Source organism: Hylobates moloch, unplaced genomic scaffold (assembly GCF_009828535.3).
Source record: "Hylobates moloch isolate HMO894 unplaced genomic scaffold, HMol_V3 SCAFFOLD_1, whole genome shotgun sequence".
Taxonomy (NCBI): domain Eukaryota; kingdom Metazoa; phylum Chordata; class Mammalia; order Primates; family Hylobatidae; genus Hylobates; species Hylobates moloch.
Window position 1 is genome coordinate 154,412,633 of NW_026652276.1, and position 27,380 is coordinate 154,440,012.

The following is a 27,380-nucleotide window of genomic DNA, read 5'->3' on the forward strand; positions in this document are numbered from 1 at the left end:
GTACATGAAAGGTATAAGGCAATGCTTTTAGAAGAAAATAAAACCATATACAGTCAAAATATGTATTTTTCTATTGGTGACATCTATGCTGTGTAAATTGAGTCCATTTTTCTCTTTCTATACTGTGAATTTACTACAAGCGTTATTTGCTTCTCAGTGCAGACATCAAATATCGTTTGGTGAAAAAGTCCCTCGCGTACTCCAGTAGTGATTTTCCTTAGGCAATTTTGTACTCTGTTTTGAGGTTGAATAACAGCATTAGAGTAGATTATTTTCCAGGGATTAAAGGTTTGAAAGATATTAGTTCCTTGCCAGCAATCATGAATTTCCAGGAAGTGCTCATTACTGAATTTATTATTTTTTAATTAATAGAAAAAAATTGTATAATTGGTTAGCACATGAATTCCTAATTCAATACAAAGTCAGAATATGTATTATATCCTAGTTTCCTTGGGAAAGGAGTTTTTCACTGGAAAATTATTTTTAGTAAGTTTCTGTTTTCTTAAGCTGGGGATGGAAAATAGAGATAAATTTATCAACTTGCAATAATCAACATTCTAGGAAATATCTGTTTCTGTTGAAAAAGCCCCAGGTCAGACAGATTGAGAAAGCCCTTCAACTGCATTCTTCCTTAATCGGTATTCTATCCTGGCAGGGAAGGAAAGAGTTATCCTTTATTCATAGTCATTTTTCTCCTCTTCAGTTGGGCTCATATTTGAATTAGGAAAATTTTTATGAAAGACACAAACAAATATAACAAAAATAACAAAACATGTCCTACAAAATGGATCTTTTCTCTTTCTGGGTTTAGAACCTTTTTCTTTTCCCAGTGTACTATGCTTGATTTCTGTTTTTTATTTTTTGACTTTCACTATTTTAGCTATTCCTCTCTGCAAAGTCCAAAGCAAGAAGAAAACTCAGATTAAATATTTATATTCAACTACCAAAGCCCTTCCTTATTCTTCACTTCAGAGGGAGATGAGAATTGATAAACAACATGCACCTGGCTATATAATGTAAGAATGGTAAATTCAATTAAACACACACACGCACACACACACACACACACACACACACTTCTTTCAGCATACGCTAAAATGTAAAAATGGTAACAATAATAATACATTAAGAGTTAAATATACACACATATACTTCTTTCAGCGTATGTTAAAATATAATAATAATAACTGGAATAGTAACAGTATTTTAATTTCATTGTATATGTGTCAAATGTTGCCTGAAGTAACTTGTTCTAGTTACTATTACTTAACCAACTACCAATAATTAGTGCTGTAAAATAATCGTTTTACTGTGTTTATAGATTTGGTAGGCCAGGAACTCAGAATGGGCATAGTAGAATTGGCTTGTTTCTGTTCTATGGTATCCTGGTAGCTCAGCTGAGAAAACTTCAAGGTTGGAGAATGAGGCTACTAGGCAGACAGCTTGGGCTGCAATCATCTGAAGGCATCTTTACTCATGTTTGGAGGTGGAAGCTGGCTTGCTGACTGGGACTTCAGCTGGGCTGTTTCCTGGTACACTTATACATGGCTTCTTCAAGTGATCTCTTCACATGAGCTACTTTGAGCATTCTGAGGATATGTTGGCAAGCTTCCAAGAACAGGTATCCCAAGAAAGAAAGGCTGAAGTGTGTGACAATTTATGATGTACATACAGAGCATCACTTCTGCTATAAGTTATAGCTTCAGAAAGTCACAAAGGTATTAAGTGCAAGGGGAGAAGCCATAGACATCACCTGCTGAAGAAGTATAACAGTGTTCCTGAAGACCATGTGAGATGAAAGGTATTGTATCATCATTCTCGGAAAATAGGATCTATCATAGCATTTTACATTATTTCATATTGAGAAGATTCTATCCCTATGGATAGAATCTATCTTTATTTTCACCTAACCTGCCAGTCACAATACTAAAAGATATTTTAAAATCATATGTAAAAAGGAAGAGAATAGAAAGTTCACTTGAAGTAACTTTCTTAACAAGAATAAAATAATAAACCAAATTCAAAATCTTAACTTTAAAAACATACACAGTACAAAGCTTGCTATATTTTCCTCCTTTGCATCACCAAAGATTTCCCTTGAATTTTTTATTTTAGATTTTTTGTGTCAGCAGAGTCCAAAAATAACACAATTATGAATTTTATATTAAGCCACCCACATACTCCTCTAAAAGTTTAGATTTCCAATCTTTTCCCCCATATATGTACTGTATATATGTCCAATTTCAATTCTACTAATAAAAGCAATTCTGCTTGTAAAAGCAAAGAGAAAATAACCATTATTGAGAATCTCTTATTTGTTATGTATTGTGCACATGCAATTTCTTTAAATGCTAATGCTCTGTAAAGTGGGTGGTATTATCTACTTTTCATGAGAAAGGAAATTGAGGCTCAGATCGATTTAATGATTCACTACACAGTGAAGACACATAGCTCAGAAATTGAATGAGGATGCAGGTCTATCTGACTCAAATGTGTAAGAATATGATTATTTGTCCTTTAGATTCCTTAGTCTATAAATTAATCATTAAGAGCAAGCTGATTGTTATAGCTGTAAGTTAATGAATAGTAATATACAATTGGCTTTTAACTCTGCCGTTTTTACTATGTCTTTAGTGAGATCACTTCACCACGTTTTTATGTAATTTTTTCATATATTCACACTGTTATTTCCCTCTTCCCCCATCATTTCCTTCTAACTCAACTCTCAGTTCATCACTAAGACTTATATACATCATTGAGAAAACAGAAGTAATCAACCATACATCCTCCATTTCCTAAAGACCAAGTCTACAAAACTACTTGCATCTGTATCCATCCTTAAGATTAATTTTGGCCTTCACAGACTTTCTGGGACTTATCTCCCCCTCTTTTCTAAGGAGTTTAAAACACTACTCAGCTTCTGTCTCCTGAAGTTTGAACCAGTCTCACTAATAGACACTTCTCATTAACTTTAAAATAGATTCCAGTAATTTCTACAAGGAAAAAAAAAAGTTTCTTGATTTCACATTTTTTCTCTGGATAACTACTTCTGTCTCTCTGCTTCTCACAATCATACTCTCCAAGGGTTGATGAGTCAGTCTTCATTTCCTGTACTCAGTTTTACCATGCCACCTTTACTGTCTAACTTGCCCAACTTCAAAGAAATTGCTATTGCTAAAGTCACCAGTGGCCACCATTTTGCCAATGGATGCTTCAATTGTCATTTAATTGCTCAGAAACTTTTAAAAAATGTCTTCTAGTCTCTCCTTGAGGGATTCTTTTCTTTCTCTTCTGTTGTCTTTTTTGACACCATATTCTTTCAGTTGTTTTTAGGGGATGAGGCAGGGTAGGATAAAGCGGGGGAGGCTTTTTTCACCTCTAATCTCTAAATATAACAATCATCTCCTCAGAGCTTTGTTCTGTGTCTCTCTCTTCCACTACACTCTTGCCCCATATGTGATAGATAGCGTATATTTTTCCCCTTTAGATCCTCCCTTTATCCTTGTCCTGAGGCTCTGTGCCTCATGAGATTGTTTGAAATTGGTGAGACTGATCAGTGGTGGTCTGTGTCCTCTGGCTTATGGTGAGGTTTGGTCGCGTGAGGCACTGGAGGAAAATGGAGATTTGGAGAAGGATAACATTAGGGAATTTATTACTCCACCTCATGCCCAGCTAGGTCATCCAAAAAGAAATGTGTCCTGTTATCAAAGGAAATGACTCCTGTCTCAGTCCATTTTGTGCTGCTCTTAACAGAATTACTGATACTGGGTGATTTATAATAAACAGAAATTTATTTTATAACAGTTTTGGAGGCTGGGAAATCCAAGATCTAGATGCCAGCATTTGGTGAGGGCCTTCTTGCTGCATCGTCACATGGTGGAAGATGGAAGGGCAAAGGGGCAAAGGGCAAAGGAGGCTGAACTTGCCCTTTTATAAAGGCATTAATCCCATCTAGAAGGGTGGAACCCTCCTGGCCTAAATACCCCTCAAAGGTCCCACTTGTTAATATTGTTACAATGGCAATTAAATTTCAACATCAGTGAGGGGGACAAATATTCAAATCATAGCTACTCCTATCAGATGACCCTCTATATACAGCTACTCTGGGGTTTGTTAGCTAAAACATCCTTAGTCCCTTTAGGAGGTTCAATAAGTTTCCTACTATTGCTAGTTCAGGATACTGCATTAGTCTCCAATAGCTTTCCTTACCTGTCCACATTTCCTAAATAATCTTTTCATTAAACTCTTAATTATCAATTTTAAGTGTGCCATCTGTTTCCTACTGGGATCCTGACATGTGGGATTCTTCACTAGGAAACAAACACCAAGATGGAGATAGGGATGCAAACACATATCAGATAATTATTCCTATGAAACAAAAAGGAGAAAAAAGCAAGCAGAGTTGGGCAAGGAAAACTTTCAGATTGTAATACAAAACTGATGCTTGTGAAAAGAGAAGGGGATATGCAGATTGGTCAGAAATAGCCGCAGACCACAGTGCAGACCTGATAAATTCTCAACCATCCCATTGGGGAGCTCTGGAACAAATATGGACCATTTAAGGGGTCTCCATTGGACAGAAATATCATAGTCCTAGTACATCCATCACCTTTTTGTTATTGATTCTTGTCTGGGAAAAGTGTGACCTCAGTTCAAAACCTAAGTTGACTTCTGAAGACAAGAAGAAGTACAGGCTGTCAGAAGTACAGACTGCTAATTGCTGTCTTTGCCCTGAATGACAAGTTCTATTTTGAAGCAGAGCTTAGGGGCATAGCTTCTTTGTCACCACATCAGGCAAACAGCCATTCCCAATTCTTGAAATATCATCCATACAGAAAACTCATAATACTATACCTCTTATCTCTTATCCTTAGCTCTAAGCTTAACTCAAAATCTACTAGTACATTCAATTCAGATATATGATAATCATCTCAAGTTTAATACATCCCAAAACAACATAGTGATTTTTCTGTTCTCATCAATCCTGGTTCTATTCTAGTATTTGCAAATTGTTTAAATTCTACCTTTCCATTTCCCGAACTCAAGCCAAAATACAGGAGTCACTCTTGATCCCCTCTTTCTGCACAGAGCTTATCCTATTCATTTTCAAGTCCTACTTCAAAAATATGTCTTGAGTTCAGTTTTTAATCTTGATCTTTATTGCCATTCCCTAAAGCCACCAGCTCTCATACAATATTGGAACAGCCTCTTAATTGGTCTTCCCTCTTCCATTCTTGTCCTATTCATATCCACTGATTAAAGTGGACTTCTTAAAATATAAATCAATCATGTTAATCTCCTGCACAAAAATATTTCAATGGTTTCATAATTTACTTATGACAAATTGTACTGTCCTTAACATGGCCTCTAATAATCTCAGTTATGTAGCTCTTTTTAATTTTTCCAGTCTAATCATGTGCTCCTTTACTTCTTGCTTACCAAGATCCAGTCATAACTGACTTCTTTTGAGATCTTATAATATTTGTAGTTTTTTTCTTTACTTCTAAGTTTCTGCTCGGAATGTTTTTAATCTTCATTCAAGTTTAAAATTATTTAACTTTTGTCAGTTAGTTTAAATAAACCTGGTTTTCTGAATTGCTCTCTGAATCTCTTAAATGAAATCAGGACTTCCTGTTGTAGTTTTATAGACTTTGTTGCCTTTTTTCATATAACTTATCACAGTTTGCATTTATTTATGGATGTAGTTGGTTTAGTTATTGTGGCTCTTTCCCCCTAAACACAATTTAATAGCTCACGTATCATATCTGTTTAGCATAACACTACATCCCCAGGGTCTGGCATGATGCCTTGCATCTCATTCATTGGGTCTCAAATTTAGACTTCTTTTTATGGTTAAATGAACAAGCAATTATAAACCAACCTATAGAATTTATATTCCATGTAATTTCGTCCTATTTTTTCTTCAGCAATTCTGTAGTTTTTATTTTGGCTCTGCATCCTTTCCCATCCCTAGGATTTTTTTCTGTTGGAAATCTTACAGTTTGGAGTTTATGACCCTTGAGACCCAGTATACATATATTCTTCGGTATGTCTTTTTTTTTTTTTTTTTTTGAGACGGAGTCTCGCTCTGTCGCCCAGGCTGGAGTGCAGTGGCGCCATCTCGGCTCACTGCAAGCTCTGCCTCCCGGGTTCACGCCATTCTCCTGCCTCAGCCTCCCTAGTAGCTGGGACTACACGTGCCCACCACCAGGCTCTGCTAATTTTTTTGTATTTTTAGTAGAGACGGGGTTTCACAGTGTTAGCCAGGATGGTCTTGATCTCCTGACCTCGTGATCCGCCTGCCTGGGCCTCCCAAAGTGCTGGGATTACAGGCGTGAGCCACTGTGCCCAGCCCAGTATGTCTTAATGTTTATTAACGTCTCTTCAATTATTGAAATCATGAAATACTGACTTATAATAATTACTTATAAATCTACACTTAATGTGACTCACAGATTACGCGTCCAACCCAACAGATTGACTCATCTAGATATTGCCGAATGGCTTCTTCATGAGGAGGTTGATTTCCCCCCTAATTATAGGGATTATGCTTTAGCCCAGGTATAATGGCCCAAAGAGCCTTCTTCAGCTCTTCCAACGTAATTATTTCCTGCTACAAACTAAGCAAAGTGGCACATCCACTGACTAGAAGAGAAAGCCAGAATTAGACTGCTTGCTAAAAGCCAGCAAAGTGGATCCCTCCTGACACTCATTTTATGTGCTTAAAGAAAGACTTACCTGCACATTGTGCACATGTACCCTAAAACCCTAAAGTATAATAAAAAAAAAAAAAGAGGATTTTAAGGGCAACAGTGGAAACAAATGTTCCTTTGTGAGTACACTCAGTCATGATAGCTATCTGTGATGTACTGTGCTCATTTTAGGAGTTGTCCTTTCAGTTGCCTGCTTATCAAGACTTGTAAATAAAAGCAAGAGATAAAAAAAAAAAAAGAAAAAAAAAAGAAAGACTTCTGCAGGGGAACAGGAGATTTGTGAATGCACCGTAGGGAATCTCAGCTGAATATTGTCACATTCTTTCTACCCATTTATGAAGAGGCGGAGACTATAAGAATGTGCTGCCATCAGTTTCGTTACCTTCTGAGGCATGAGATATAGCTGTGCCTCTGTATTTAAAATTATACATGAAACATTTCTTTTTTCATAGGCTTGTGTATGCCAGTTCAACTAGTAAAAAGATTTGACTAAGAAAAAATTCCTTACTTGTAACTCACTCTTATTTATACTATTTAGCTACATGTTATATCACATGATGAGGGTTAGAACTATGAGAATTATGAGAAACCAATGGCTTACACTAGAAGAAAGGTGAGAAAGAGAGGATTTATTCAAAGCATTTTGGTATTGGAATAAACCAAATCCAACAGCCAAAGTAAATTTACTTTGAGCCCCTCAGAGATACCATTATTTTGTAAATACCACTTGTCAAAATGCAAATAGGGGTAGATCAATCCAGAGAAGCTGTTCTTGTTATAAAAAGTGAAGACCTAAGTTGACCAAGTCATGCTAAATCAAAGAAAGTTAAGTGGTGTTTTTGTTAGATATTGATAAATAATTTAAAAATATACTTGGTGGTCATGTGTAAGTGTTGTTATGGTAAATTGGTTAGCTGGCATCACAAGGCATCCCTTGGGAATGATGCTTATTTATATGGGGTTAGTTATACTTAAAAAATTCACAAAATATGTGAAATAATGCCATCTATTTTCAACTCTAAAAGCTTTGTACCTGAAAGTACACTTCTTTTTTTTTTTTTTTTTAATCCCCATTCAGTTGAAGAAAATGGATGTAGTCCCTAGGAAAACTGAAGCCCAGAGTGACTTCTGTTCTTGTCTCCTTTATGCACTATTTTCTCTTTCTCAACCTCAGGGCCTCCTTCTAATTAATTCTTCCACTCAACCTTTTCTTTATGAACAAAAAGGAAATAAGTGAATTCATTCAAGTAATATTCATTGACCTGAGACTATATACCAAGCACTGTTCTAAGCACTGGGAAAACAGCAGTGAACAAATGAACAAAAATTCCTGCCTTTCATGGGGCTTACATCATGGAGTGTAGCACAGGATGGTGATGCAGAATCTAATATATAGGTTGGATGAAAATCAAGGGCAAACCTAGTACTTTTAGCTGCTTTGTCCTTTTTGTGAAATTCCATCAGGGCGCAAAACAACTTACATTTCCCCTAATTGTAGTGTGTGGAGACAAATGTTAAATGATATAAATAAATGAAGTATTTGATGTTAAAATGTTATATTCAAAACAAATTAAAAAAATGAATGAAGGCATGGTCTGTATGGGTGTGCAATTTTAAATCAATAACCAGGTGAGCCTTGATACATGGTTAGCATTCCTGTACAGATCTAAGTATGGCTGTTCACCAGTCATTTTAAATTTGAATTTCTCATAATGATCTGAGGGATATTTTTCTTCCTTTCTTTATTTCTTTTTTTTTGGACACAGGGCCTTGCTCTGTCACTGAGGACGGAGTACAGTGGTGCAATCAAAGCTCACTGCAACCTCTACCTCCTGGGCCCGTGCAATCCTCCCACCTCAGCCTCCTGAGTAGCTAGGACTACAGGCACGTGCTACCATGCCCAGCTAATTTTTGTATTTTTGGTAGAGACAGGGTTTCTCCATGTTGCCCAGGCTGGTCTAGAACTCCTGGGCTCAAGTGATCCACCCACTTTGGCCTCCCAAAGTGCTGGGATTACAAGCTTGTGCCACCGTGCCCAGCTGGGGGATTTTAATTAATTTCAGAGCAGGTAGGCAGGTGGAAAGATATAATTAAGACAATTATTACAATTATAACTTATTAATTAACTTGTTGTTGGTAATTTGTCAGACAGGCCTCAGGAATCATCCTAGTTCATGACCATCCAAGGACACCAAGGGGGTTTGGGAAATGGCCATGTTAAGAAAGGGAGAGAGCTCAGGGAGTGAGTTAAGAAGCTTTCACAACGATGCAAGTGAGAGAGAAAGGAACTTAATGAAGATACTGACATTTCAGAAATGTAAGAGTGATCAGCTTTCTGGGTTTTTTTGTAGTCCTTTTGTTGTATCTTATTTCCCTGAGGATAACGCCCAGGCCTCTTTATTTAGTATTGAAATCCCTTCAAAAACAACCTAGTGCTGGTTTGTCTTATGGACGTGTGCTCCAATCACCTGTATTTACAAAAACAGGAGGTGGACCAATTTGTTCCCTGATTAGTTATTTGCTTACCCCTGTCTAGTTTATGTGGGCCTCCTATCCTTAACACATCGCTTCCATATTAAAGTTATCTATTTAGTACAAGAAACTTCTGGATTTGCAGCCAACATGTCACCATTTCAGTTTTACTACCTGAAAAGAATAAAAGAGGAAAAGAATAAAAGGTTGAAAGGGCACTTGTCTGCAACTATTTCCTCTAATAGTACTTTTCTATATGCTTCACCAACATCTACTTACATCTCATTGGCTACTTCTTCATGTAAGGAACCTAGGGAATGCAGTCATTTAAACAGATTTCTTTTCACCATCTTTCTTGTTACCAAGTAAGCAAAAGAGAATGGATACTGGGTGGGCTTGGAGCAGTCTGTTCTACACCTACCAGATTCAGTCACCAATGTCACTTTCTCCATTTGTCAAAAGGGGAGACTATTAGCACCTACCTCGCGGAGTTGCTTTCTGAAGATTGAATGACCTAATACAGTAATGTGATTAGGAGACTGCCTTTTGCTAGCTGTAAGCTCTCAATAAAGCTGACACATTGTTGGAATAGCATTATTTTCATCTTTCTATGTTTTGATCTTTGCTCTATCTTCATTGCCTAGAAAGCTTTCTGGCAGACAGCAAGGCTCAACAAATATTTGAATAAACAAATAAACCGTTATTATTACCAGTTAAGATTTTTGCATTGTTGGCAATTAAAAACTTATTCTGGCTCACTTAATCCTTGACTTTAAAAAAAGTTATTAAAATTTAATTAACAAATAATAATTGTATATATTTATAGGGTACAGTGTGATGTCTTGATATATGTATACATTTAATCCTTTTTTTTTTTAGACAGAGTCTTGCTCTGTTGCCCAGGCTGGAGTACATCAGCATGATCACAGCTCACTGCAGCCTCAACCTCCTGGGCTCCAGTGATTCTCCCACCTCAGCTCCCCCACTATTCCCCCTGAGTAGCTGAGACCACAGATGTGCACCACTACATCCAACTAATTTTTTTTATTTATTTATTTTTTGTAGAGATGGGGTTTCATTATGTTGTCCAGGCTGGTCTCAAACACCTGGGCTCATTCCATCCTCCTGCCTCAGCCTCCCAGTGTGCTGGGATTATAGGCATTAGCCACCTTCCTGGCCTTAATCCTTTATTAAAAGAATATCACAAGCTTCTGGAAGTGACAAGATAGCTGGAGAGTCAGGTTTAGACAGGAATGAGTATCCAATTATTTCTGTTATGATTTAGGTACAGCTGTTTTCACCCTGTCATTGAATCACTCCACTCAACATTTAAAGCCCTGGGAGACAGGGTGTAATGTGCCAGTGTGACAGAATCATCTGTCTCCCTTCGATTAGAGGAGGACAGAATACATCATTTCACAGTCCCACCAAAACTGCCTGTAACCAGAGAGAGACAGACAGTTAGGATGAAATTAGTGTGAAGGATGAAATCAGCAGAAGGAAACTGGGTAGAAGATGTCCACAATCGTCATTGCATATTCCCATTCTCTTTCACTTGTGTAGCTTCCCCAAACCCATGGTTGCCCCTGGGAGAGAAAAGAGAAAAGATATCCAGCAGTTTGGTCTCTGTGAGCACATCAATACCATCATTTTCCCCATTGTATAGTAAACTACCATATTGTAAAACAGAGCACAGGGACATGACCCCACGAGACCAAAAAGAACAATTTTTAAAGACAAGGATGACAGGATTTGACAGTGAGGTCCTGGGGTTGATATTGGAAGACAGTAAATAGATGTTGAAGAAAGGCAAGGCACTAAGACCAAATGAGTCTTATCTGTAGAAGTAAGGTGACTTTAAGTAATGACATCTGTATAAATAAACCTTGCAATGATTACAATTTTACAAAAAAGTAACTCTTACTAAATATTTCATTTTCTATAAAGAATACAGTGCCAATCTGGCTGATTATTGAGCAATTGATTATAGTCTCTGATAAAAATGTTGAAACCAGATGGTTTTTCATTTTGTTTGCCTTTACAGATATAGCCAGTGAATGTAGGTCCATGACAACCTAGAGATTTATTTTAAAGCGTGATTCACAATAGAATCATCTACTGTCATTACACAAGTCTTTCAGACATTTGGAATTGCTTTAATTTGGCCAATCTTTTGAATTTTTTTAAATCATAAAACTAAAACTTAATCTTTATTTGATTGCTAGAAAAAATTATATGACTTCTCCAAAATTAATTCATATGATTGGAAATATATATACTAGTGCTGATGAACATTCCAAGCAATTATTGGCAGTCTATACTGTAAACTAGCAAATCATATGTATAGGGAGCTAGAGAGCTTATTTTAGCCTCCTTGGATAATTTAGGTCTAGATTTTATATGTAATGTTTACATATTAAAAAATTGGTACAAACTGATAAAAATGATACCAGTGTCAACTCTCGGAATGTGGAGTTTGTAAAACTGGACATAAAAATTTACGTTTATGAAAATGTATTTTAAAAGATTCTTTTCACAATTTGTACTCTTTTATATGATTAAAAAATATTTAACATTCAATACCTTGAATTTTTTTTCCTTTGTGCAATCATGTTAATCTTTTGATCTTGATCTGTTTTGTTTTTTTTTTGCAGTTCTTTAACACATTATTGAAATTACAAGCATCCAAAGCAGTTTCATGTAGACAGATTGCATATTTTGAAAGCCTGAGGTATTTTATCATGAAACATGCCATGTGGAATCTTTGAAGCATAGACCTCTGTGCAACACTTGAATAAAGAATCTTTTACCTGGTATGCGACAGAGCTTCTCATCACCACCATGACAAACCAGGAAAAATGGGCCCACCTCAGCCCTTCGGAATTTTCCCAACTTCAGAAATATGCTGAGTGTAAGTATTCATATTGATATTATGAGATTATTTGACATTTGTGCTAGACAAAGTATCATTTATTTATAAGATTGGATCATAGATCCTGTTCATCATGGGGATAGATCCAGCTCTGCCTTTTGTGTTTACAAGTCAGGTTGACTTGAGACTACCTTTTTGACATGAGAGAAAGGAAAAGGTAAATTAAATCAAGTATTGCCTCTTGAAGGAAAGGAACTAAAATGTTAGATGCAAAATTAGGCTTGGAAAACACTCTAGCTGTAATAGAAATAAAGCAGAGGATGAGACAGCCTGGCAAAATGGAGAATGGTAATACTGTAACAGACAGGGAGAAGGACAAATGGACGCAGAGAGTGAAAAGGAAGGAAAAAGAGGAGAAAAAAGCAATGCTGTGCTTAAGACAGTATGGTCTGACTCATAGATATCAAGAGGGAAGGAAAAGGGAGAGGTGTGTGTGTGTGTGTGCGCGCGTGCGTGTTTGTTAAACGAGAGAGGAAGCAGGGAGTCATAGATACATTATGGAATTAGAATCAGAGGTTGTAAAAGAAAGAGGTTCAGGACCTCAAGTTAGGACCGCACAACTTTTTTAGTGTGTGCATTGATACAAGTGATAGGCTATGATCATTCACTTCACTGTAAGTTTTTCTTTAAATATTGTTTCTTTGCATATGTAGAGTAAGATTTTATTTTTAAGAAATTTGTTTTTACTCTAGATTTTCAGGAATATGTCTATTTCATAAAGTGACTTTCAACTATAAATATGAACAGCAGTTGGGTCAGGTGTTGAAGAGAGAAAAAGAAACAACTAATTAATAGCAGGCACCAAAAGGCTTGGAAAATGATGAGTACAGAAAAAGCAATATATAGAGAATGCAATAAGAATGGTAAGAATAGAAAGAATAACATGGTGACAGGGAGAATAAAATGCAAGAAGTGGAAAGGAGAAAAAGAACCAAACAGCACATGATAGTGAAAGAGGTAAAAATTAAGGCATCTGGGCGACTTATGCAGAAAGATGTTGTGGGATATAAGAGATGTGTATCAGGAATGAGTTGGATGATATTATAAAGTAGAAGCAGAGAAAAGGGTTAAACACATATAGGGACTTAGAACATGAAGATAGATGTGATGGTAATAGTGAATACTATCACTCACATTAGTTATAGAGTACATATGAGCCAGGAACACTAATAAATGCTTCATGTATATTATCTGAAAAGACCAGTTTCAAAGGTATTCTAGAAGCTTCCTAATCTGTGGATTGAATGAGGGTATGAGAACGCTGCTGGGTATTTGTAAGGAAGTTCCAAATCTATAATTTCACAGGCATTTTAAAAAACTTTAAAAAAATGCCTATGATTATTGACTGAGTCAATAATAATAAAAATATGATTAGAAAATATATGATATTTGGAAATTTTGACATAACTTATGGTTCTCACACTCAAAACTGTTTAAAGCCTCTGAATGTACAATATATGCATTTATCATATTACGAATATTTACATTTAGGTTTTGGAGGCATAGACAGAAGGATTGTTTGAGCCCAGCAGTTCATGACTAGACTGGGCAAAACAGTGAGACCCTGTCTCTATGAAAAAAAAAAAAATTAGCCCAGCATGGTGGCACGCACATGTAGTCCCAGCTACTTGGCAGGCTGAGGTGAGAGGATTGCTGGAGCCCAGGAGGATGAGGCTGCAGTGAGCCATTGTGCCACTGCACTCTACCGTGGCTGGCAGCCAGACCCTGTCAAAAAAAAAAAAAGAGGAAGAAGAAGACTAAAGAAAATTTAGTTCAGAATGGCCTAATTCTTCTTTTTCACTTGCAGTCTTATACTCAATACTTTCTAAATTGGTTAAAAATTGATTTGCCTATGATTTCAAATGTCCACACACTCTGCTCTTTGCTGCTGTGGTAACCCAATCATTAAGTAAGTATTTCTGAGCATCTTCTTTAGAGTGAGTTTTCTGCTTGGTGCTGCAGGAGATGCAAATATGAAGGGATATGTGTCCTCCCTTCAAGGAATTTATAGTTTAAAGAAGGCTAGAAACTAATAGATAAATAATTCTATGTCTAGCCAGAATATTGTATGTGATACAAGCAGACTTTACGGTTATATGGGGTTTTACAATTCCATTGGAGATAGGAAAGGAAAGGGAAGTCTTCATACAAGAGGGAGGATTTGAAACAAATCTTTAAAAATTCGGTTTAAGGTAAATTACAAAGGAAATGATATGGATAAAAAGGAAAATTTAGCATAAATTTAAGGAAGGGAGGTGAGGCACATTTAGCCCATCACAATTGAAGGGAGTGAGTGAAGTCTATAAGAATGAAATGGTATCAAAATATGCCATACTTGAGTCAAACAATGAAGTCATTGTACAGTTATAAGTGGTAGAGTAACAGAAACAATGTTATGCTTCGAGAAGTTTACTTTGACGACTGAGAAGATGGTATATGGTGATGGAAAGATGCTAGAGACTAGAGACTAGTTAGTCGGGTATTGGCGTAGACTGCATGACGTAGATCATGAAAGACGACTGGAAAAGTGGGGATGCAGATTTTATAATATTGAAATTCACAGAGGATATCTTGGAAAATAATAAAATACAACAACTGAGAGACAGAGAGAGAAAGAGAGAGGAAAAGAGAGAGTGATCTGAAATTTTCCTCCAGGTTTAAAAGAAGGGATTATGGTGATATCTGTCAAGTAAAGAAAGCACCAAGTTTGGCTTAGGTTATGTTGAATTTGGCTTGTTTATTAAAATATATTTTCCAGTGTTTGAGTACTTATAAGAAAAGTTCCTGTATTATATGAAACATTAATATAAAATATATAAATTATTGCTATGATAGCTAACATTCATAATTGCTATTAAATTGCTCAGATATAGAAATTCCATTTGAATTGATTAGCAGAAAGACATCTCTACTAAATTATTAAATGTATTATAGGCTGCTACTTGTATTTCATTGGCTAATGAATATGGAGGTACATTTAATTATATCATAAGAATGCACAAATTAGTAATAAATTTGTGAAAATTCCTAAACCAAGTGGTAATAAAAATTATCATAAATGTAAAACTCATACTGAGACAAAGATCAATGGATGTTCAATAAATTGGTAATATGAAATGTCACACTGAGTGGAAGAGCATTATTAAAATGGATTCTATGAGAAGACAAATTAACAGATTAACTGTGACTTTTAAAAAAATAGTGCCAATTCCATGATCATTATGCTCTTTTTAAATAATGAAGACAACATGAAAAGTGCTAGATTTACTGCTCCAAAGAATTTCCTGAATTTTTAGGAAGCAAAGAATATCATGATTAGAACGTATTCTTGTGTAATAAATTGCCAGTGCCAAAATATAACAGGAAACAAACATCATCCTGAAGATTATAGAAGTCATTCATTTTTCATGCTGTTCAATATGCATGATCAGTTTATCGGGGCTTTAAAGATTAGATTTTTCATGTTGCAATGCAGTATTGGTAAGTGACGTTCCTCCATACTCTATTAGAAAAATGATACAATGCATTCACTTTCTTGGGTTTAATTGATTTGTATCTTTTCATAAGAATTTCTTTATGTGCATTAAAGAAGTATAAAAAATCAAGTTATTGATTTAAAGTTAAATTTGCAACATGCTAAGATTATATTTGGTATATATCAAATAAGTGTTTTATTTGCTTTCTTGGGATAAGGCGGGGCTGTGGAACTATTGGGCAAGATGAGTGAGCTCATGGGACCCCAATTCCAGCAAAACCAAATCATTCAATGTTGGACCTAGAGAATACCAAAAAGATAATTGTCTCAAGTTATCTGATTTTACATTTTCTCCACAGTTGCCAGAATGCACCCTGTAACTATGATTGTTCTCCTAAACGCTAGGCTTTTCTTAAAAATAATTAAGGATAAGTAGGGTGATACTGGCACAGCATTCCTGGATAGGTATCTAGCATACCAGACTGCTTGTGTTTAAATACTGATCCTACCATACTTCAGATATCTGACTTTGGGTAACTTAATATATCTGTGTTGTATATGGAAAAAAATATGTCCAGTGCTGTAAGTATGAAGTTGAATGAATTAGTATATATGAAGTATGAATTAGTATATATGAAGTAATGAGAGCCGTGCCTGGCAAATTGCTAGTAATATAACTGTTTACAATTATTATCTTACTAGAGAGGGAGTGTGTTCTTCTGGCTGTTTGAACATATTGTTGATGATCAAGTAGAAAAGAGCCGCAGTTTGGAGCATGAAGAGTCAGTGTCTGTTTTTCTGCCACTAGATTAGACTCTTCTCACAAGGTAGAAGCTTCTGGTGTAATTGGCAGCCTCTGCTCTGTGTTGTCCCTACAAATGCTGAAGGCAGCTGATATGGAGCCTGCTGTGGCTACCTACAGCATGCTGTGACCGCGCTCCGGTTTAAGGTTTCAGGCTGAGTCACTCCATGGGAAGCATTTCCCTTGATATGTGGGAGAGGAGTATAATTTTCTTCCTCACTCTTGATATAAAGTCATCCAAACTGTTGTTATAGGACAGAAAGCTCTCACTCCTGCCCTTTAGAGAATTAAGCTTATCACATTATTGGTCTGTTGGTGCTTTCTGCTGTGGTTCCATGGCACAGCAAAGGGTTAAGAAATTCCTGGACTTTTCATGGATAACAATATTTTCTATGTGAAATCTACGTGATATTTCCAAATGATTCATTATCTGCCCACATATTGTCACTTAGGGTTAGCTTTTTATTTGCTATATATAATGTGTGTTATATAGCATGCAAATTATTTTTGAAAAATATTGTGTTATTATGGTGGGAACCTTTCCAAACTTTCATTAACTTCATACAGTTTATAGCAGCTGGCATTGTGAGGAGTTGCAAAATTACGGTGAATTTGTTCTTTTCAATAAGGACCAATGTGCATAATGTTTGGACCTGGTGTGTAGTTTCTTCCATTGCAGTGAGGCATGTGGTGTGACTTAGTGGAAAGAGCTTTGGCTTTGCAGGCAAATATTTGACAGTGTGGAATCCCAGCCCTGTTTTCTACTTATTAGTGGTATGGCCTTCGTAATGTAACATAAACTACCTGAGCCTCAGCTTTCTCACTTGAAAAAGTAGAATCCCACCTCAAAATCTTGTTGTAGGATTTAATGAGACAATAATCAGCGTCATACTAAATAATGGATTTTTAGTGCCTTACTGTAAATAGTATACAAGTGTTAACTCATTTAATCATCGCAGTAAGCCTCAGAGGGGGACAAATTATTGCTGTTTATAGCAGAGTAGCTGGACCAGAACTGTGGCACAATAAGTGATAACAAAGGTCAAAACAGTAATAATTTGTTTATGTTTTTCATGAAGATTGATATGTTAATAAACAGGTTCTTAGTCATGTTTCTAAAGTAGAAAAAACTAGAATCCAGGATTCAGATAATATGATATCTTGGTCATGAAAGGGAAGAGAGAGAGACTTGACCTCCTCACAGATGTGTAGTTAATTTATTTTTAGGCAAATTTAGATCACACGCTAGTCCTCATGCCCATTTGTCATGCTGAGATTAGCTTTTACTTCTGTCCTGAGCCCTGTGTTAGATTGGCTCTATTTTGGGAGGCCCAGCCACTTATTGATAATTACCCTCTTTGTATGAGACAGAAGGATAAATGGCACAGGGCCATTTCGCAGTGTCTGAGAACACATAATTTGATGTCAGACAAAACTGGGTTTGAAGGCTAGTGCTGTGATGTATACTTCAGTTTCCTCATGGAGTTGCCTTGCTGATTAAATATGGAAATGTATGTGAAGTGCTTGGAATTCAATATATTACCGTTATAATTAGGATTGTGATAGTGGTGGCTGAGGCAGTTGAATATGAAATGTGGACTTTTAAAATATTTAAGCCTTTTCAATTAAAACACTTATCTGAAATGTTTTGACTTACCAGAAATGTCTTGACTTTACCCTGACACTTGGTCTGAAACTTGAGTCTGCAACTGTTTTAGGTAGCGCATGTCTCTCCTTTCTGTCTCTTTCTTCGGATTCACACTGATTAACTCAGCAGCTCCTGGCTCTGACCCAGATTATATTTCTAGAATGTATGTTGGCTTCATACATTCTTTTGCCTCATCTCTGGCTTTGGTTCCTATTTGTTGTACTGCTTCAGACACAATTTCCTGTTGGTGGCTTCTCTGTGTCCATATGTCTTAAATCTTTCAATGCCTAAATTTTGCAATAGTAAAAGAAAAATGTAACTATGAACGTCTAAACTCCCATAATTTTTGTACCCTAAAGATGCAAAATGTTGGGTAAGCTCTTTTCAGACTTGACCCCCTGCCCAAAAAAAAAATCCATTTCAGTCCAATTTATGGTCAAGCAAACATTGGTATTGAAGTAATGGCATCTGTGGAATATTGGTCAAAGTGAGCCAAATCATGCCATGTCTGAAAAATTTACAAAGTCTCAGTGGGCTAACATAGCAGAAGTTTATTTTTTGCTCATATTACATTTCCAATCTGAGTCAGCAAGTGGTTTAATCTCACATTGTATACAATGAAGTCCCAGTCAGATGGAGCAGCCATGAGCTTTAAAAATTGGCAGTTGCTGTGACAGAGAGAGAAAGAGAGAGAGAGAGAGAGCACTCGTGACTATGTGCTGACTCTGAGACCTTCTCCCTAGAAATGATATGCTAATATTTCTTTGGCCTAAGCAATTCACGTAACCATATTTAATTTTAAGGGAGTAGCATTTCTTCCGTCTGCCCAGTGCCAGGGGAGAACTGAGATATTTGGTGAAAACTACTAATTTGGCCATTATCACAGGAGTAAAATAGAACCTACCATTTACCTTGGGACATTAGCCAAGTCATCACAATTTCTTTATACTTTCATTTCATCCCCTCAGTTTATACTGAAGATAATAATCCCTACCTATAAAATGATAGCTCTTATTTTTATTAGTAATATTATTATAACAATTTATAACAAAAATTATCACTAAGGCTTATGTATCTTAAGTTGATACTTTATCCTTAACTCAATTATGGTTTAAAGGTTGTGATTCACTAGAATTTTCCAAGTTTCCTTAGTTACCACTTTCTACATTATTATAGGAAGTGCCACAATAAATAATAAATATATAGAGTACACAAGCTAGAGGAACTTAACTGTACTCATTATTCAGCAGCCTGTTCAGAGAAACAGATCCCAAGGCAAATGATGACAAGGCAATGAAATGCATTCTCTGAATGTTATGTATGCAAGATTCTTGGAGAGCTTTTAACTCTGTGCATATGGATAGAAGTTGAGAGTGGAATGGGGTTTTAATTTGAATAGAAAGTATTGAGTAGAGGTGGGGGAAGAAAAGAAACTCCAAGCAGTTATCAGAGCATGTGGAGAAGCAGGAATGAATGTTACATATCAGGGAAGAACTTGATGTGTGTGTTGGTGTATAGACATATTTGTGTATGAGCATGCATGTGATGCATGTGTGTACATGGGCATGAGTCTAAGCACTGAAGGTAAGGCTGAAGAATTTAGCAATAGTCACAAAAAGTGGGTCTTTAGATGCCATTGATAAAATATTGTCCATCAATATTGCCTAACAATGAAATGAGTACACTCCTGAGAAGAAGTCAAGCCCCTCTCCCCTTTCCTTATGGAGATGTTAAAATCCAAATCCTGGAGTCTAGTTTTTCCTATTCCTGAAACATGATTAAGAACCTATTTATTAACAAATCAATCTTCATAAAAACACAAACATAAATATAAAAGCATAAACATAAATCTTCATAAAGATATAAACAAACATAAATCAATATCTTCAATATTAATTCTGGAGATAGTAAAATATCTGAAGATATTGAAGATTTTAATTCTGGAGATAGCAAAATTATAAGATTTAAATTTCAGAAAGAAGTAAATAAATTGTATCTTTGAAGAAAAGGAGACTAAAAACCTATTAGGAGATTATTTTACTAGGGCAGCCTATTGAATATGTGGGGTTCCATGAAGGTTAAGACATTGTTAACAGAGAGAGAGATAAGCACATGTTACAGGGAGTATCTAGAGGCAGAATGAACCAAATTCAATCACCAATTGAATATGGAGACTAAGGAAGAAGGATGGGGCATTTCAGCTTTTAGAAGTAAGTCAATGTGGTTCACCCAATCCAGGAAAGGAAAACAAAAAGAAATAATTTAGAGGGAAAGTAGAGTGGTTTGATTTTGGACATACTGAACCTTAAGTTCACAGGTTATCAGATTGAGATATAAATTAGATACTTGGAAATACATATCTGAAGCTGAAGAAAGAAATCAGTGCCAGACATAGAGAATGGGTGTGCCTTTGCATTGTGAGTAGTTATCAAATCATGAGCATAGATGAGATGGTTTGGTGGAAGCAGATTGAGCAAGGAGAGAAAGATGGAGATGAAACTCTAGAAAGATTTATTTATAAGACAGTTGGAAGATGAGATCTCCATGAAAACAACTGAGAAATTGTAACCAGAAAGAAAGAAGAGAATAAGTGAAAGTATTCCACAATCCAAAGAAGAAATGTGTTTTCAAAAAATGAGATTCAACTTGAGATAATAACCAAAATGCATCCAGGGTCTTTATCATTTAGAATGTCATTGGTGATTTTAATATGGATTTTTTTAAAAAACAATAATAGATGAAATGGATGGAAAACTGGAAAGACAGAGAGAACACACGTAAGCTACTCTTTATATAATTTCACCATGAAAACAAAGTGGAAGGATTATAACTAAAGTAAACAGTGTAAATAGAGGGATTTTGTTCTTCCACATAGGAGAGAAAGACATGTTCACAGGGGACAAGTGAAAGATATAAAACAGAACGGACATAATTTGTAACAAAAGATTGTGATCCTAGGACCAAATCTTGATTTTTGTTTTTGGTTTTATTCAGTTTGCTTGAGTCTATATCAATTGTTTATTTCCTTAACTTATTAGTTTTGGCCATCAGCAAGTTATGTAACCTTTTCTAAACTTTAATTTTCTCAACTGTGTAATTAAGAAAATAAAAAAGACTATTTCAAAGGTTGTTATAAGACCCAAATAAAATAATGTGTGGAAATGCATTGTAAACTGCAAACCACCATATGTAAGTTAATTATTGCTTTCGTTGTTATTATTAGGATGTACTGAGTTATTGTTCTACTATCTTTTCCTTTTCTATAGTTCTATATCTTGGCTTCTCCGAGATATATTATTTATTGAATTTTGCAATTTGCTTTGATAAGACTATGTGAGAAATGTCTTTTTCGCTTATAGTGGTCTGATTTTCTTCTCTTACCTCTTGGAACGTAAATAAACGTAGTTTATCTTCAAATCCGTTATTTTCTGATACTCAAAAACGATTATTTTCTGATACTCAAAAAGATATTTGACAAGAAAGACCATTGCCCAGACTGTGGAAGGTCTGAGATATTTCTGTAATAACTGTGTAATAAGATAGCCTGCTGCAGATCCTCGGATGCTAGGAGAAGACATGAGACTCCTGGCTCTGAGACAAAGAACTGTATTAATTATGTCATAGCAAACAGCATGTACCTCATGTTTTTTTCTATTCCTCTACTTTAGTTTTATTGGGAACATGAAAAGGGCCAGGTCACATCTGCACAAGCAGAGTTGTGTCAGGAGGAAATCCCCAAATTTAGGGAATCTGAGTATTTTATAAAGCACAATAAACACATCTTCTTTTTGCTCAAGGGAGAGTTATAATCTCTGTCTCCCAAGGTTGTCCACTACAGGAACATCCTTGAAATGACAGTCTGGAACATAGGCTGTAGATGCTTCTGCTTGTGAAATGTACAGAAACATGAAGGAAACATTGAGAATTATCTTTCAATAAATATTAGCATATAGTAGCCATTAGCATCATTATCAGTGTCCAGAAGGTAATCAAAATACATATTTCCCCATCAGGTTGCCTTTTGGTCCATGTAAATATATCCTCAGATTTGTGCACAGAAGTCTCCTTGTCTTGGTCTCTCACTGTTTTTTTTTCTCCCTTTGCCCTATGACTAGGTTCTCAGATACATCCTATTTGTGCCCTACTTTTTCAAAGTAGAAGGAGATTTACTCACTTTTCTATATTTATCTAGGAAGAATGAAGGGGAATCATGTAATTGCTGTGTTTAGTAGAACCTAGCCATGAAAAATAGTCTTAATTCTTCCATTTCATTTAAAAAAACTGAGTCTCTTAACACACAGATATTCACACACACACATGCACACATGCACACACACGTGCATGTGTGTGCACACGGTTTTTGTACAAATATTAATCATTAAGTTATTTTCAGTACTTTATTATAAAATTAACATAGAAAAATAAAGAATGTGGGGCAAGAGGTCAAATGGCCCTAATCCAGCTGCAGTAACTCCTTTTGTAAGATGCCTTGAAAACTCTTGCAAGTGAAAGAATCTCCAGCATGCCATTGATATCCCACATGGTGTCGTAGTGTCTTTAGAGCAGGCTGTGTTGCTTTTTGAGTGACTGCAGCTGCCAAATGATGAAAAACTTCTAGAATATTTTTCAGGTTAGTTTCTTACTGAATTAAGACAATCCATTGTCTCTTGAAACATACCCCCAAAACTGAGGTCAGTGGAAAATGAAAGCTTTGGGGTAGGATATCAGGAAAGGAATAAAATGCTAGTAACTACAGCTTTGACTTTGAGAGGAGAGTTCCCCAGATATTTACAAAGTTCTGCTAAATATTTCTGGTTTACAGCCTCACTATGGATATTAGAGAATAGTCATGGTATTTTTTTTTTTTGAAATTTCTGCCTAATAAAATTATTTCTCTAGAAATGGGCTGTTAAAAGCTCTGCCTTGGTCAGAAGGAATTCAGAGAGGAAGTCTGTAATGAACAAACTCCCACAGCATCCATGGAACAGAGAGAATAGATTCTGATTATTCATAGGATATGATTTGGTATGACTGCTGTAAAACTCTGTTACTAATATCAGATCAGCTATTTCTAATGGGAAAAAAATCAACACATACAATTTTTTAAAAAAGTACTGGTCAGATGCATTTTAAATAAACCTTCCTGGAGGGCACATTTTACTTTCCACTCTCCTTCCCATACTCATCTTGCAGGTGCCAGAATTAAAGACAATGGTCCTTAAACATTTTGTATTTCTGGGGCCAGAAATACTGCCCAGTGATCTCTAGAGCCTTCTCTCTTCCTAGATATCAGATGATATCCAGTGCCTTCTCTCTCCCTTGGTTTCAAAGACATGAGGCATTGCTCTCAGCATCTCTGGGAAGTATTTCTGAAGTAGCAATAACTGCTGCCACAAGCCACTTATCAGGCACTACTACGTGATACCCCTCAATTAATAATATTTTTTGTCTTTTCCAAAGCTGCTTTCTAGTGAAGGCATATTGAAGGATTTTTTCTTCTTCTATTAGCTGCCATAATCATAGAGTTCTGTGTTAATATTCCTCTTGTTACCTTATCTACAGTATGATCAAAAAAAGCATGGAGTTCAGAATTTAAAAATAACACCATTAACATAAGAATTGCTTCATGCAATCCCTCAAAGAATCCACCTTGGAGAAACAGACATTCCTAAAATGTTCACTGATAAAATTCCATGTGTCCTAGAATTGCATATTGCTCCACTGTTCCTGAGTCTACATTTCACAAAACATGAGAGAGCTTTTCCTCCTGCCTTCTAGTTTCCCTGTCACAGATTCTTTCAAGTGCTTGGGTATCTAAAATCTTCCAGTGTCAAAAAAGCTTATACTTTGTGTGTGACTTCTTCTCCCGACAGCCTGTAGGCTGAGATATCTGAAAATTTTCTCATGGTACTTTCTGACTTCTATCTGATTATACAAGTAGGCACAAAGGCATTTAAGGGGAGCATGATAAGATGTCAGACACTTTCTTCCATAAGTGGTAATGAATAATGGGTCAATACCCAAGAGAAGTTAGAATTTGCAGACAGCACTGGTAGCAGAAGGTGGGGTGCCTTTTTGAGGAGAATGCCATGAGCTTGCCCATGATGCACCCCTACCATGAAGGTAAAGATTGGAAATTCTCATTCCAACCATCTAACACATCTACCAACCTGTCAGCTTTCAATAAGACACATCATCTGAGTTGATTTATGATCTTTGCCTCGTGAACCATTTCTATTTTTTTTCTAGGTTGTTGATAAACTTCCGACTTATATTCTTGCTTAGCAACATTAGTTAGCAACATTAGTCTGGTTGCAAGTTCTGGCTCCACATGTGTCACTTCTCTGATCTCCTCTGGCAACTTCAGGGGCTCTTCAGCACAGTTTGCCCAGGTGCAGATAATGTCCTACATTCAGACTACTGAGTGTTATGTCAATAATCACTGTGGGAAAATGTGGACACTGATGCCCAGAAATGGACTAAATAATAATGGTGACTTGAGAGTCTTTGTCCAGAATTTGTCTTCATCTGTTAATGCAGAAACTTTAGACTGCTTACACTTTTCTCAGAGTATTGCAAGATAGGAGCTCCTGTAGTATGCTATTGCCAGAATCCAAGTAAATCCAATACTGTGACATTTTGTCCGACTCTAGGAAATAATTTCTTAGAAGTATAATTTACTAGTATGTACTAAATGCTCTCTCAGATAGATAGTACTGGTAGCAGGAGGTGGGGTGTCGTTTTGAGGGGAATTCATGAGCTTGCCCATGTTGTTACACCCCTCCCCATGAAGGTGAGGATTGGAAATTCTTATTCCAACTGTCTAAGGCATCTACCAATATGTCAGCTTTCAATAAGACACATCATATGAGTTGATTTATGATTTTTGCCTCTTCAACTATTTCATTTTTTTTTTCTTGGTTGTCAGTAACCTCTGACTTCTCATCTTGCTTCTGTCTGAATTAATGAAAATCACAGGGATGCTCAGACATCGTGGAGAGATTTATGTTGTTAGGCAGAGCTTGGCACTAGGCTATATATTACTCTCACCAGCTCTTAACTGAGTCTCATTTGGTTCTATTTTCCTAAGCCTTCCTCTCTAATGTCCTTTTTAAAAACTTTCTAGTGTATCACAAAATTGCATTTATTTTATCTGCTCTTGTCTAGGTTGTTAAGAACTTGCATATGTATCTTGGCATTTTCTAAACTACTGAAGATTTACTTTATAAACTACTGATCACACAGACCTCAGCAAAACAGTGGTGCTGCCACCTTCTCCAAGTTTCTCCAGATTTTCCTCCATAAGCCACCTTGAAGCTGACATTCTAGCCTCCCACATTTCACATTCATTTCGGAGTTCATATTTCTGTTGCGTATCTACTGCTTGTTCAAATTTTCCTTACCTATAACTTTCTCAATAGCCTGACAAATATTTAGAGTTTTCAGTGCCTAGTGACATGTAGCAGAAGCTATGCTACTTATCCACCATTGTCCACAACACAGGGTCTGTGTGGAGATTACCCAGATATTATGTAGACCACCAAACTAAACCATACCCCCCATAAGTCTTTCTTCTCCATAAGGCGTCTCCACATTTTAAAAATAAACAATGCACAATAAGTAAGGGATAAGTTATTCTATAACAGGCTCCTTGACCCAACATTTCCTAGAAGAAATTTCTTTGAGGGATAAATCTGATAAACATACATAATATGGGTTAGTTATGACTTTGGAGTAGAAACAGCACTTTCAAAGAGTAGGTTCTTTCAGCAAGTCCACTGCTAGAGGCTGAGATTTCTCTGTGTAGTCTCTCTCTCTCTCTCTCTCTCTCTCTCTCTTTCTCCCTCTCCCTCTCCCTCTCTTTCTGCCCAGCAAATGCTCTAGGCCTCTCTATTATTCAGTTTAAATGCCACAGAAGAGGCTTCTGAAACTTTCAGTGGCATACTTGGATTCAGGTGTGACCATTCCACAGGTCAAAAATTCTGGGTAATGCCTTATCTAGTTGTTCTCACGCTATTTATTAGTTTACACAATGTTTTAAAGGTAGTCCCTGTACAGTCCACATTCCACAAGTAATGTGATACTATGAGAAGCTAATCAAAAACACCCCTAGAATACACAGGATGGGTCAAAACACTTGCTTATTTGTCGTGTGGTCTTTCTTCTGTTTCCCTTCCTTCTTTCTTCTTGTAGACCATTCTTAGTATTTTGACTCCATCCTGCCTGAGTCCCACAGTGTTAAAACTGGCAACGCCATTGTTTTGGCATCATGTACATTCAGGGCTAGCCATTATTCATGGATGTACCCATAAGAGCAAAAGATGGCTCACTAGGCTATTTTAGAGTATTCACAGTAGTGCATTTTCAAGACAAGCTGAGTGTTTACATGCTGATATTTATTATCACTCAGAGCATATCTTAGATGGCAAATATAATATCTAACACTTATAAAGAGCCTATTATTATAGGTCACATTATGCCTAAATTTTAACTATGTTAATACATTTAGTCTCCATAGCAACTCTACCAAACCAGTACTTATTATTATTATTGCCATTTTTCAGATGAGGAAATTAAAGCCCAGAGAAGTTCAATAATTTCTCTGCCTAAGGTCAAAGGGATCTTAAACTATAGGGTCATGGTTCAAATCAGGTGGATTGTTTCCAGAATCCATGTTCTTAGTCACTCTGCTATACTGGCTTTTGATATATTATCTTTTAGGTGATCATTATAATAAAAACAAACTACAAACTAGCAAAACTGCTTTCCAACAGGAATGCAAATAGAAAGAAAGAAAATGAATATAGGGACCAGAAAGCCCTATTCTGCTTTAAGTTGAAATTATTCATAAAAGGTGAAAATGTTTGATATGACTGAGACAAAATATAAAGTATGGTAATTCCTGGAATCAACTGGGCCAAGAAAGGATAATTTTGAAAGTGTTTCCTTTAAGAGAGGTTTAAGATAGTTCTGATTGACAGGGAATATGGACTCATTTTGAAAGCATCGAGAGTCCCACGAGATAATTAGAAGTTATAGGCAGAAGCTTCCATGAAGAAAAGGATCTATTTCTCCCAGGCAGAATCCATTTCCAGGTGTTAGTAGGAAGAAGGATGATGAGGTCAGCCAAGTTGTTTGAGTAGGCACTTAAAGGCTTGGCTCACTTTCACTGCAAGTTTAACACTGCTACTTTGTGCAAGCCCCAGAGCAATGTAGGCAAAATCAAATAGGCTGCCTCAGGCAGCAGCAGTAAGGAGAAATGCTGAAGTTATAATCCAATAAGTGGGCAAAGGGAACTTTGGAGAATTAATGCAATTGACAAAAATGACAAGAATTAG

At 36.3% G+C, this 27,380-nt stretch overlaps 1 protein-coding gene across 13 annotated transcripts in view; it reads left to right on the forward strand.

Annotated features, from left to right (window-relative positions):
- The window catches only part of DGKB (diacylglycerol kinase beta), a 755,291-nt gene that overhangs the window by 46,536 nt on the left and 681,375 nt on the right, over positions 1–27,380 (forward strand). For all 13 annotated transcript variants that reach the window (XM_032760162.1, XM_032760169.1, XM_032760230.1 and 10 more), the window contains exon 2: positions 11,840–12,096. In XM_032760162.1, coding sequence (XP_032616053.1) covers positions 12,027–12,096 — 70 coding nt within the window. In that variant the 5' untranslated portion in view covers positions 11,840–12,026. The remainder of the gene's footprint in view (positions 1–11,839; positions 12,097–27,380) is intronic.